Consider the following 12,282-nt stretch of genomic DNA (forward strand, 5'->3'; position numbering starts at 1 on the left):
GGTAACCATGTGACCTTTTAATTATACTTTGTAAGTCTATTGCGACAAATGACGATGGACTTTTCCCCGGCACCCACAGAGGTTCGGGGTTCAAATCGCGCGAAATTCAGGTATAATGCGGAAAAGACAATATCTATTTACGGGGATTGGCGCGCTCAGGGAGTCTGTAACATGCTCGGAGAGAGACCTTCCAAGCTAGCAACAGCATGTACGCCTTGAATAGAGTTGGTGATGCCCTAAGCGGTGGGTTGCGTCTCAGCCGCCACCCCATTGGGCGTTCCTTCGGACTGCGCCAGGCTGGGGCTGGTGCCGGTCTTCAGATAGTTTTCGAACTCTCCGATGCGCTTACCACCCTGGATCCACCGTTCCTGGTAGGCGGCTCGGCGCTGGTCCGCTAGCTGGTTTAGAGTGGGCCAGTAGGTGGCATGGTCGTAGCGAAACTCGACGTCTCCGCCCATCGACTTCATCAACTGCTCCGGCGGCACATGCTGGCGCAGGTCTTCGTTGAACTTGAGCTTCTGCCGGGTCTGGGGGTCGATGAACGGGGTGATGATCTTGAAGAATCCGTTGATGAGGAACGGCACTGGATGATCCAAGTGGTCAGCTTGAGTCCGTGAATCAGCCCAATCACACGACAATATTACTTACTATTGATGACGAGCGCCCGACCCATGCGCTCCGGGTAGTGGTTCTGCAAAAAGTTGAGAGTCTGCTTGGCCTGTCCGATGCTGGCATTCTGGCCGGACTTGGTCTCCTTGAAGTTGACGAGGAGCGCCAAAGTCTCTTGGTCGGGGCCCATGAGGTCGATCACGCGCTCCAGCATGAAGACCAGATGCTCGATCTGGCGATCACTCGTCTCCGTGTTCTGCTTCGATGGGATGAGGTAGAGGCAGGGACGTCCTTCAATGTCATAACCCAGAATGACCTGTTTGCCGGTCTCATTTTCGATGGAAATGTAATCGGCCGTCAACTTCTCGACCCCGTATTCCCGGCGCCAGGTAAGAGTGCGCTGCAGGCGGGTGGTTGCCTCGGACACATTCCACTTGCTTGCTCGCAGGTAGCGCAGGATACACTCGCGAGTGAGGAACATGCGCTCGCTGTCGGTCAGAGGGGCCGTAGGGGCATTCTTGACTGATGTCGTGGGAAGGACAGTCCATTCGGAAACCGTCTTGAAGACTTCATTGTACTTGGCTTGCTGGTCGGGCTGGAGTTGAGCTGGCGGGGTAGGTTTTGCGGTCTCCAGGGGGCGGGCGAAGGGCTTCTGGATGAGACCGTCGGCGGCCGACATAGGCAACTCCAGCTCGATGTTCTTCTCGGGGGTGGATTCGGTAGTTCCAGCGGTCGTCTCAGGGGCAGGATTGGATTCGGCTGTCTGCGATTGAGGTGGCTCGTTGACAGCGGGAACCGCAGCAGCAGGCGCAGCTTGGGTTTCTGGGGCGGCGCTCATAGTGCGGGAAAGGGGGATGCGGTTTGTTTATGGAAGATGAATTGGTGGATTGGCGAGGTATTATTATCTAGAATCCTGGTGTAGAGATGGTTGCAGACTCCGAGACGAGCAGAAAAGGGGAAAGGTCAGACAACGAACGAGAGAAGCTGATGGACCATCTGGCCAACTGCCGGGATAGTACTTACTCGAGCAATACTACTAATCTCTCGATCGACAGGCCCACCGGCAGATCGTCCTCCTGCAAATAATCTCCTACTCCTCACACCGCCGGAGGTGCTGCTGTCTGGCTGGATGCAGTAGGCGGTCAGTTTCCACTTCCGCTCCGCGTCGTTCACGCGCGTCCTCCGCGTCACCCTCCGTTAATTGATTAATGAATAGATAGAGATATCACCAACATACCAAGATCCTCGCGACTGTAACCCACTGGTGTCCACATCTCCTCGAAATAATGGCAGACACCACCGAAGAGCTCAACGAGCTCTTCGCCGCTGCTGCCCCCAATGGACTTCCCAAGGACGTTCTGGCGGAGCTGCAGTCGCTGTTGCGCATCCACGCTATCTCCGCGCAGGAGCTTTTCTACAAATGGGAGTCCTACTGTCTCAAGATGGGGCCGGATGAGCTGAAGCTGGATCTGGAGACCGTGCGATTATTCAAGAAAGATGTTCAAGATACACTGGAGCGCGAATCGCGGGGCAGAGCTGGGCGCCAAACAGACAGACGAACAGCAGTCACCGCGACCCCGCGAGCGGCCACCACCTCGGATGTCTTTGGAATGTAGGTCAGCAACTGTGAGCCCGCTCGGCCATGATACTGACAGGTTGCGCTTCTAGGTTAGATGGACTCACCCCGAACGGATCCCAAGGCCGGACACCGGCGAAGCGCAAGTCGGACTTCGCGTCGCCGTCGATGAACAAGATCGGACGGACGAACCAGAACGGTTCTCCCATGAGCACACACACCGGAGTCAAGACGACGAATGGCGACGCACTCCCGTATGTAGCGCGCATAAGACAGTGACCAAACCGATTGCTGATGTGGGGTGAAAATGCACAACAGGTCCATCTCATTCAGCGAGCGGCAGAACGCAGGCGAGACGCTCGAAACGATCAACCCCCACCTCTCCCTCCCCGAAACACCCATCGCCCCGTACGCCGAAGCGCGGATCAAGCCGACGGCGAACACAGACCTCAAAAAGTTCGGCTACAAGCCCATGGCGATGCGCCTGTCGGAGGCCTCGGAGATCCTCGACGACCGCATCGACGAGTTCACCGCACTGTTCCAGAAACAGTACGAGTCCGACGAGATCACATTCGGCAGCGCGGCGACGCAAAGTACCAGCGAGATCGTGGCCGTGGGCCGCATCGCATCCGACAGCATGGAGGGCAAGCTGAACCCGGCGTCGCTCGTGCTCGAGACGTCGCGACGGACGGGCGCCGGCGTGCGCGTGCCCCTGAAGCTCGACGGCGTCCCGTCGGCCAACTTCTTCCCGGGCCAGATGGTGGCGCTGCGCGGGATCAACGCCTCCGGCAACTACTTCTCCGTGAAAGAGGTGCTGCCCACGCCGCTGCTGCCGCCCGCGGCCTCGTCCGTTGTCAACATCGAAAGCATCAACGAGCGACTCGAAGCGGCCGGCTCCTCTCCCCTCAACATCCTCCTCGCCTCGGGACCGTACACCGCCGACGACAACCTCGCCTTCGAGCCACTGAAGGAGATCTGCCGCAAGGCCGCAGAGAGCTACGCTGACGGAGTCATCCTGATGGGACCGTTCCTCGACGTGGAACACCCACTGCTGGCGTCAGGGGATTTCGACCTCCCCGAGATCCCGGGCTTGGACCCTGACACGGCAACGCTGACGACCGTGTTCCGCCACTGCATCGCCGCGCCGCTGCAACGGCTCGCGCAGGCGGTGCCCAGCATCACGATCGTGCTGGTGCCGTCGGTGCGCGACGCGGTGAGCAAGCACGTCTCGTGGCCGCAGGAGCAGCTGCCCAAGAAGGAACTGGGGCTGCCCAAGCAGGCGCGCATGGTGTCGAACCCGGTGACGCTGTCGTTGAACGAGACGGTGATCGGGCTGTGCTCGCACGACGTGCTGTACGAGCTGCGGCGCGAGGAGGTGCTGCACGGCAAGCCCAAGGAGGGGAACCTGCTGAGCCGGCTGCCGAAGTATCTGATCGAGCAGCGACACTTCCACCCGATGTTCCCGCCGACAGCGCGCGAGATGCTGCCGCGGCCGGGGACGGAGACCGGGCTGGCGACGGGGGCGATGCTGGACGTGAGCTACTCGAAGCTGGGGGAGTGGTGGAATGTGCGGCCGGACGTGCTGATTGTGCCGAGCATGCTGCCTCCGTTTGTCAAGGTGCCAACCCCAACCCCTTCGATTGATGGATCAGCTGACTGACTATGTGATAGGTGGTGGAGAGTGTAACAGTGATCAACCCGGGGATGCTGTCGAAGCGCCGGGCGGCCGGGACATATGCACAGCTGGCGATCCACCCACGGACGATCAGCGAGGAGGAGCGAGACCAGAAGCAAGTCAGCCATAAGCTGTACGAACGGACACGGGTGGACATCAACCGGATTTGAGACCGTATGCGATCGATGGATAATGATGACTGGCAGGGGATATAGATATAATGACAACCACCCATGATCAGCCATACTCCTGATACATAACGATGCAGTAACGATACCACCGAACCTCCCATTGACTCCCAACTCCGCACCCATAACTCCACTCCCAACCCAAGTAAACCGCTCAAGACCCAAACTCCATTCCTAACGCAGTGAAAGCACCCCCTCAATTGTAGAACCCTTGACCTGAACACCTCAACCCAACCAGAGTGATAATGTAACGTTCTGGGGGAGAACCCCCAGACCCCCCTTTCTTTCAGCCTCCCAGTGACCTCCATCTCAACCTCAACATCAACCCCAACCCAAATCAAAGTAACAACATAACCATCTGGGGGAGAACCCCCAGACCCCCTTCTTTCAACTCCCAGCAACCTCAACCTCAACTCAACCTCAAGGAAAGGATAGGATAGATAGGAATCACCGCAGACAAACAACCCTCCTCCGTGCCCCCATCCTCCTCCCCTCCTCCCTAACTCTCACCCTCACTCCCCCAGCACCCCCAGAAACTCCCCCCGAACCCCCCAAACCCGCAGGATACTGCCCCGACCCCGAAACCAACCCCTCGAGCCCCAAATCCCTCCACCCCGCCCCATTCCCATTTCCCCCACCAAGTCCGCCTACCCCCCCAGCCCCCCGAGCCCCCCCAATCATAGCCCGACTGATTCCAAACGCCGCATGCTGATCGGGCACAACATCGTCCTCGTCCTCCGGATTCGGCGGCTGGAACTGCGGCGCCACGTAGATCTCCTCCACCGGGAGATACGAGGGGCTCGTGCCGGGCGGGACATTGGCGTTGTTGGCGGCGGCGGCAGCAGCAGCAGCAGCCGCCGCGGCGAGGGAGTACGTGCTTGAGGCGAGGTTGGTGGTGGAGGAGGACGACGCGAGGAGGAGGGCGCTGGAGGAGGCTGCGGCGCCGGCGGAGGCGGTGTGCGTGTGCGGGCGCGTGAAGTCTTCGAAGTAGTCGGCGAGGCGCGGGTGGTGCATGTGGATTTGGTGCGGGGTGGAGTCTTTGCTCTTTTGGGGACAGGAGTTAGTTAGTGTTTTGGGTGGTGGGGGGGGATGATGAAGGGAGGCGAGGGGGGTACCATTTTTGGTTCTTGGGGTGGGTTCTGTTCTGGATTTGAGGTGAGGTTTGTTGGGGGTGGGGATTTGAGGTTTGTTGACTCGGGAGGGTGTCAGTGTTGCAAGAAAGGAATTGGTTGTCGAGAAGGTGAGTGAGAAAGGTATGGTGGTTTGTTTGGAGAATGCGATGCAGTGGTGGTGGAGTTGATGTTGGTGTTTGGCGGAGATAAGAACGGTTATCGGAGACAAGAGAACAGCAACAGCAACAGCAACAGCAACATGCCAAAACTTCTACTACTACTCTCTACAAAGAACCACTGACAAACCACTGCAAACATTCTAAGCATTTTTCTAATCATAATACATCCTAGCATCCACGCCCCAATCACAAATTCGTACTCATGCGATGCACAATCGGGACCGCGCTCGGAGGCAAGCTCCCCATCTCGGTGACCACCATATCCACATACTCGGCCGGCGTGACATCGTACATGATGTTGAGCAGCTGCAGGTTCGCCGACTCCTTCCACCCCGTCAACGGCGACGAGACACTCTGCGCCAGCGTGTTCGACTCCGCCGCCGCATTGGCCGCCGCCGCTGCCGCTGCCGCTGCCGACTTCCCGCCGCCACCGCCGCCGCCCTTCTTCGCGTCCGCCGCGGAGGCCGTCACGGCCGCCGGGTCCGGCAGGCCCGTCAGCTGCTGCATGGGCTCGGCGGTGATCAGCTCGTCGGCGTCGGCGATCTCGTTGACGACGATGCTGTCCAGCGCCACGCGGTCCGTGAACTTGACCGTCTCGCAGCAGACGATCACGGGCACCTCGACGCCGCCGGCGCGCTCCTTGGCGCTCATGGCGACCAGCGCGGTGCCGACGCGCGAGTACAGCCGGCCGTTGCTGGTCATGGCGTGCGCGCCCAGGAAGACCTTGCTGGCCGCCTTGATGGCGTGGCTGATGCCGTGCACGAGCGAGTACTGCACGTCCAGGCCGGCGTTGGCCAGCGTGCGCGCCAGGCTCTTGCCCTCGAACAGCGGCCGCGAGTCGATGATCGAGACCCGGAACTTCTTGCCCTGCTTGTGCGCCAGCAGCAGCGTCTGCTTCACGATCGAGCTGCCCGCGAACGTCACGATCACGTCCCCGTCCTGGATCTTCTGCGCCGCGCTGCTGGCGATCACCTGGTCGGCCACCGTGATCTTCTCGCGGATGAAGCTGTCGATGAACTCGCCCAGGAACGCCTTGGCCTCCGCCTCGGGCGTGGAGGGGTCGATGGACGAGATGGCCAGTTTGAGGGCGCGGATCGCATTACCCTGGCTGATTGACAGGGGCCGACAGGTCGACAGGTAGGTAATCTGGTGGGAGAGGTACGTGGTCAAGTGGCGAGGGAGGGAGGTTCCCATGGGCGTAGTGTACGCTTCGATGACCTGCAGCGGTCAGTAAGAACATCAAATCCATCAGAGCATAACCCCGGGGGGACACGCCCGACTCTAGGGCCTATTCCAGAGTCCAACCCCCAAGAACCAAACAGAAACCATCAAAACTCACCCTCTTAAAAGCCAACAAAGTAGCCACACACCTTGCACTACTCCCACAAACCACATAATCCCTCATCTGCAGCCCCAACGCCAACACCGCAGGATGCACCTCCTTGCCCGCCCCAGCGACCGTCGTGCGTCGCTGCTGCCCATAAAGATGTCCAAACACCGCCACATTCTTGTCGTCGGCCTTCTTACTCTTGCTCTCCCCACTCCCCCCACTCCCACCACCACTCTTCTCCAACCCGCCAGCCGCCGCCGCGCCAGTCCCCGAGACACTACCCCCACCACCATTCTGCGAGGTATTCTGCGCGGATCCCCGGCGCGGCAACTGTTTGGATCCCCCACCACCGCCAGTAGAGCCAGCAGCCGATCCGCTGCCGTCCTTCTTGCCGGGCGTGGCCGCACCGGCGGGAGCTCCGCCTGCAGGGCCGGACTCGCGTTCGGCGCGTTCGCGGGCCCGTCGCGCCGCCTTCTCGGCCTTGGCTCGCTTCTTCAGTTCGGCGGGCGTCAGTTGGGCGGGGGCGCCGTCGGCGGGGGCGGGGGCGCCAGCGGCGGTACCACTGGTGGCGGCATCTTTGGATTTGTTGGCTGGCTTGGACGGCTTTTGTGATTGGGAGGATGATTGCTGCTTCGTGGGTTTGGAGGAGGTGGGTGCGGTGGAGGCGGTGGACGTGGTGGGAGCTGCTGCTCCTGCTGCTGCAGGTGAGGGGGAGGGCGCGGTCGGAGCTGAGCTCGTCATTTCGCCGGTCGTGGGCGTGGTCGTCGCGGTCGCGGTCGCGGAGACAAGGGATTGCGAGCGAGTGCTGGTGTGCGCTGGCAGGATCGGGGTGGTCATCAACAGGAGAGATTTCCAGAAAGGATGACGGCCGGCGCGACAAGCATTGAGGTGAGACCAGAGAGGCTGAGAATCAGGTTGTGGTTGTTGCGGGCGACTTTTTCGGAGCGGATTGGGAAACGGAATGTGGGGAATCAGAAAAGGGCTTGAGTCACGAGTTTGGCCGCGTCGGATAAAGAAACCCTCCATCTTTACTCTTACACCGACCAAGTACTGTAGGACAGGCAGATGTTACATTTCATTTTCTCACGGTCCTTCGTAACAGCATCTTCGTAAGAGTAACACTCGACTCTTATATTCCGTATTCCGCATTCCGCATTCCATCCAACTCATTCGGGCATCAAAACATTTCATCGTGGCGCGGTCTGGCAGGCATCTCCTCGAAGACCCTACCATACGTACAAATCGTTCCATCGTGGCATCAGTACATCAGTTAAAACAGCAAACGAATTACAGCACGCCAATAGCAGAGATGACCATCCCAGCCCAGCTATTACAAGAACCGGAGGTCTTCGGAATCACACCATTTAGTCCAACACCAATCCGCATAACGCCGTCGAATCCCAGAAAGCCACCCCACGCTGCAGTCAAACATCTCCGAAGCCTGGCTTCCCTATCGATTGTTCCCCCAGATGGCGCCTAAGGCTCGTCGGCCCTTTTGATCCTTTCTCACTGGTTGGGGTGGTTGGAATCGTTCATGGTCCGTCGCCAACTTGCGTTTGAACACACTCAGGTCCTCCAGCAGGTCTTCCATGTGTGCCTGTATCTGGTGCGCTTCCAGATGAGTCGAGTTCTCGTCACTCACAGGGGTGCCTTCTTCCTTCCATATCGAACTCGGCTCCGACTCGTCCCCGGATGTAGGAGCTGGGGACAAGGCCCGACTGTAGCGCTTGCGCGTGGACGGGGAGCTCGCGGTTTGATTCACACTGTACAGGCTGCTCCGCCGCTCCGGCACAATCACCGGCGGGATGGGGTTCCGGATACTATCCAACGCCAATTTGAGATGGTTGCGAAGGGCCTCGTTCTCCGTCTGCAGCTGGCGGATCTTGCACTCGCTAACCATTTTGGTTTCCTCCATCAACCGCTGCATTTTCTCCACCTTCTGCTGGTATTCCTCGAGCCGCTCGTTCTGGATCTCACTCTCCCGTCGGTTGGCGGTCGCTTGGCTAACACTCAGCTGCAACGTGCGGATGGTTTCCACCATCTCGGCAATCTGCTTGTCGCGTTCCGCAGCAGACAAGTGATCCTGGTTGACCCGAGCACGCGTGCGGATCCGCTTGGCCTGGTCTGCATATCGCAGCGTTGACAGCGTCTCCTCGTAGTCGGAGGGTGAGATGCACGCAATCATGGCGGTCTTGGAGTTGCCGCCAAGACTGTCCTTCAACAGCCAGGTGAGGATCGAATCTCGATAGGGGACAATGTCCTTGCCCTTGCGTTTCGCTGGACGGCCCTGCTGCGGATCAGCTAGGGCCGCAATCACCCGTCCCAGTGTCGTCAGCGATTTGTTGATGTTGGATCCTTCCCGGAGACGCTGACCGGTCGCCTCGGTGGACTTGGCTCGCTCCGACCCCGCCAGATCGACCAGACGGATCCGCGCCGTCCGCTCGGTAGTCTCGTCCGTCGACAAGTCATGATGGATCTGCTTGAGCGTGATCGTAAAGACCGCATGCGACCGCGAGGAGGTATCGTTCATCTTGGTGCTGGCCACGGTCCGGGACATATCGCCTTTACGCATGTACCGCATAATCTCCCCGTAGTCCTTCACCGTCACCTCGGTCAGGTCCTTGACATACGGTCCTTCCGTCGGAGATTCGCGAATGCGAAGGTAGTGTGGAGGCTCCGTGCGCGGCACCAGCAAGTCACGTACGTGCTCGTTGTAGACTTCAAAGTACGAGACGCGGACATTGTAGCTGATATCCGGGGCTTCCGCGGTTTCGATCCGTTGGAACAGGTCCTCGCAGGTCCGTGGGATCAAGCCCGGCTGCTCTGACGTCCCCATCATGGTATAGCTCTTCCCGGATCCCGTCTGCCCGTACGCGAAGATGCAGGTATGGTATCCCTCAAAGTTGTGGTCCAGAAACTCCTCTCCCAGACAGTTGTACACGTCCTCCTGCGTCGCATAATGTTTATCTTTGGTGTTGTGCGACCAGAACGAATTGTCGAACACAAACGACTTATCCTCCTGGACCTTCCCGCGCGCCTGCGACTTGGGTTTCCCTTCATCATCGGGATAGGATCGAGGTGCCCGGAGCTTGGTTGTCTGGGTGTGCGGGTCCATAGAGATCAGACATTGGGCTCTGCGCTCGATTTCTGGAGTTCATTGGGCGGTACCAGCCCGCGATCAGCTTTCTCCCATCCTGCTTCCATTCCGTTGACAGAGACATACCTCTAGGCAGAAAGGTCCGCACTCGGACGACAACCCGGACGTTCCCTCCGGGCGAGGGGCTAGAGAGGCCATCGACTCGACGCGCCGCGACGAGAACGCTTTCACGAGCGCGCAGCGAAGGGCTCGAGGCAGTTGACCGTAACATAGCAGCAGAAGCGGTCATCGCGTGGGAGGACGGGCTAGTGATGCCGGTAATAGCGGACATGGCGGATGACGTGACTGAAGCCGGGGAGCTGAGCCCGTTGCCGTAGCCGAGATGGTGGTAAACCCGAGGATCCAAGGCCATATCGGAGCCGTGGTCGAGTAGAAACTGCAAAAGCTGAGTGAGGTGGTCGCGTTGGCGTTGCAATAGGTAGTGATACATACGGGCAGGGCCAAAAAGACAAGTCCGGTCAGGTCGTCACTGCTAGGTTCGTTTGGGGGGCCCCCCGTGCACCGGATAAGTCGTCCTTTCCCGTGGGCAGGGAGATCCAGTTATCAAGTAGCAGGTACGATGCTCCGGGGGACTTTCAGGTTCGAGTTTGGTCAATCAATCGCACTTTGGTTCTGAACAACAATGATCGGCCGGCGGCATGGGGAGCTACTATGAAACGGAGTAGATTGTAAACAGTCCGGGAACGAATTGGGGGCTTCTGCAATGGAAAGTCAAAGAGAGAAACATGCAGCAAAGAACGCAAGGAGGTCGAAGACAAGACACACCCTCTCTGGGGAGTGAGGCGCAAGAGGGCGAAAGACAGACAGTAACAGACAGTATGGGTTAGCGATGGACGAGGAGGCCGCGATATGGAGAGGGTGGATTCGTTTGGGGATGTCCCGATGTGGACTAGACGACAGCCTTAGGCCGCGGTAAGGCCATCTCCCCGGCTGCGGTTGCCATAGCAATCTATCCCGAGACCAAGTCTGTGGCCCATTTCCAAGTGCTGAGAGATGAGACAACGTAGAAGTGGATCAGTCAAGTCCAGTCCATTGTGTTACAGTGGGTCAGAAGAGGAATCCCAGACGTTTGGAATCTTCGACATTTCGATGTTTCAATCACAACTAACTAGCACAAGTGGTTACTAACATAGTTCCAATTCATTTTTCATTTCGTATCATTTCATTTACACATGTCTCAATCCGCATAGCAGAAGGCTGACGCAGACAGACGCAGTCGCTAATCGACTGTGCCTCTGACTGACCGTCATAAGACAGTCGTGATTCAAATCTGGGAGTTTAGTCGAAGTCATCATTAGCCGCGGCAAACATGTCTCCTTCGTCCTGGCCTTCACTGCGGCCGCCTTTGGACGCCTTGCCCATCCTGTCACCGTCAACGTAGGAGATGGGATCGGGCACAGGGTTGCCGTCGCGGTCCATGGTAGTCTCGAACATTTCTTCTGGACTCCAATTGGCAGTGGGATCGTCTTTCTTCGAACCGCCGGCCTGATTCTGGGCGGTTTGCGACATGCGCGAGGTGGTTTTATCTTTTGAGGACTGCATGGTAGATACTCGTTCTGTTCTCGATTAGTCGCAGATATCGTAGCCCGTATACAATACAGTCGACAGCAGCACTCCTGAGACAGGAAGGACAGCCAGCGTACCAGTGATGATACAGTTGTTCGATATTGGTTCCAAGACTGATGGTGATTATTCTGAACATGTCCGACAGCCGGTCACAGTGGGAATCGAGGGAAATATATGGCCCACGGTGGCACAGATGATGCGTCAATGACGCTGGGACTTTGGAAGGTGGCCCATGAACTGGTTGCGAAGCTGATTGCTTCCCCGCAAATTGGTGAGGTCATGACGGGAGTTGGCGATGAGAGTATTGGTTGCAGCCTCGGGCTGGCCACGACATCCCTCTGGTTCGGCTGTCAGTTCACGTCGGGTTCCACGGATAACTCCCTCCTTTTAATCAAGGGGATTTCCATGGTTGAGTCGATGCCATATGGCTGACAGTTTTCATTGTGTGGAGGAGAGCAGACGGGGTCGGGACGGACCAACGGATGTCACCAGCCATATTCACGATAAGCAGCCAAGAATGCGGAATGCGCCGGAGGGCTTGGGGTTGGGAGGATAGGGGAGGAGAGGAGAAAGGCAGACAGGAAATAGGGCTATCGGTTGCAGGCTGCAGAAGGTGAAGAAAACGCCGAGCCGTGCAGAAGCAATAATGGAGTATTGGGGATCGGATGCTGATGCACGAGGCAGACTAGAAGAGACTATCGCTGTCGGCAGACCAGACTGCCCCGATCGCCACCCTCTCTTTCACCGGGCGGGCTGCTTCGTGGTGATGGGGTCGAAAGTTGGGTGTGATGTGGTGGGAATGCATCGCGAACCTTGGAGTGATGGATGACTCTGCTCACAGTCAGCCAGCGTACCTACATTCCATAGAGTACAGTATGTACTTGTAGGTA

The 12,282-nt window shown here is 58.3% G+C and overlaps 6 protein-coding genes across 6 annotated transcripts; 1 reads left to right on the forward strand and 5 right to left on the reverse strand.

The window, feature by feature from the left end:
- Positions 1-553: 553 nt before the first annotated feature.
- On the reverse strand, positions 554-1,693 carry BO86DRAFT_27181 (CRAL/TRIO domain protein). The gene has a single exon (XM_025667224.1). It carries the CDS (start codon positions 1,445-1,447, stop codon positions 641-643), a length of 807 nt encoding a protein of 268 aa, XP_025522108.1. The 5' UTR covers positions 1,448-1,693; the 3' UTR covers positions 554-640.
- Positions 1,694-1,835: 142 nt separating this feature from the next.
- Positions 1,836-4,062, forward strand: BO86DRAFT_349881 (DNA-directed DNA polymerase alpha subunit POL12). The gene is made up of 4 exons (XM_025669370.1): positions 1,836-2,221; positions 2,278-2,439; positions 2,504-3,803; positions 3,857-4,062. The coding sequence occupies exons 1-4, from the start codon at positions 1,896-1,898 to the stop codon at positions 4,028-4,030; spliced, it is 1,962 nt and encodes a 653-aa protein (XP_025522109.1). The 5' UTR covers positions 1,836-1,895; the 3' UTR covers positions 4,031-4,062.
- A 433-nt stretch (positions 4,063-4,495) lies between these two features.
- On the reverse strand, positions 4,496-5,344 carry BO86DRAFT_425465 (Apc13 domain protein; the record flags this gene model as incomplete). The annotated part of the gene is made up of 2 exons (XM_025675486.1): positions 4,496-5,085; positions 5,164-5,344. Coding segments are annotated over 2 exons (771 nt in total), but the record flags the coding sequence as incomplete, so codon positions are not given.
- Positions 5,345-5,468: 124 nt separating this feature from the next.
- BO86DRAFT_451809 (translation initiation factor eIF2B subunit delta) lies at positions 5,469-7,599 on the reverse strand. Its single transcript, XM_025676886.1, has 2 exons — positions 6,679-7,599; positions 5,469-6,557 (listed from the first exon to the last, which is right to left on the reverse strand). The coding sequence occupies exons 1-2, from the start codon at positions 7,504-7,506 to the stop codon at positions 5,526-5,528; spliced, it is 1,860 nt and encodes a 619-aa protein (XP_025522111.1). The 5' UTR covers positions 7,507-7,599; the 3' UTR covers positions 5,469-5,525.
- A 158-nt stretch (positions 7,600-7,757) lies between these two features.
- Positions 7,758-10,621, reverse strand: BO86DRAFT_393604 (kinesin-3 family protein uncB). The gene is made up of 3 exons (XM_025673056.1): positions 10,259-10,621; positions 9,893-10,202; positions 7,758-9,816 (listed from the first exon to the last, which is right to left on the reverse strand). Exons 2-3 carry the CDS (start codon positions 10,176-10,178, stop codon positions 8,120-8,122), a joined length of 1,983 nt encoding a protein of 660 aa, XP_025522112.1. The 5' UTR covers positions 10,179-10,202; positions 10,259-10,621; the 3' UTR covers positions 7,758-8,119.
- Positions 10,622-11,029: 408 nt separating this feature from the next.
- BO86DRAFT_27229 (uncharacterized protein) lies at positions 11,030-11,621 on the reverse strand. The gene has a single exon (XM_025667230.1). The coding sequence runs from the start codon at positions 11,366-11,368 to the stop codon at positions 11,105-11,107; it is 264 nt and encodes an 87-aa protein (XP_025522113.1). The 5' UTR covers positions 11,369-11,621; the 3' UTR covers positions 11,030-11,104.
- Positions 11,622-12,282: the final 661 nt, after the last annotated feature.

The sequence above is a fragment of the Aspergillus japonicus genome (assembly GCF_003184785.1).
Source record: "Aspergillus japonicus CBS 114.51 unplaced genomic scaffold BO86scaffold_112, whole genome shotgun sequence".
Lineage (NCBI taxonomy): Eukaryota > Fungi > Ascomycota > Eurotiomycetes > Eurotiales > Aspergillaceae > Aspergillus > Aspergillus japonicus.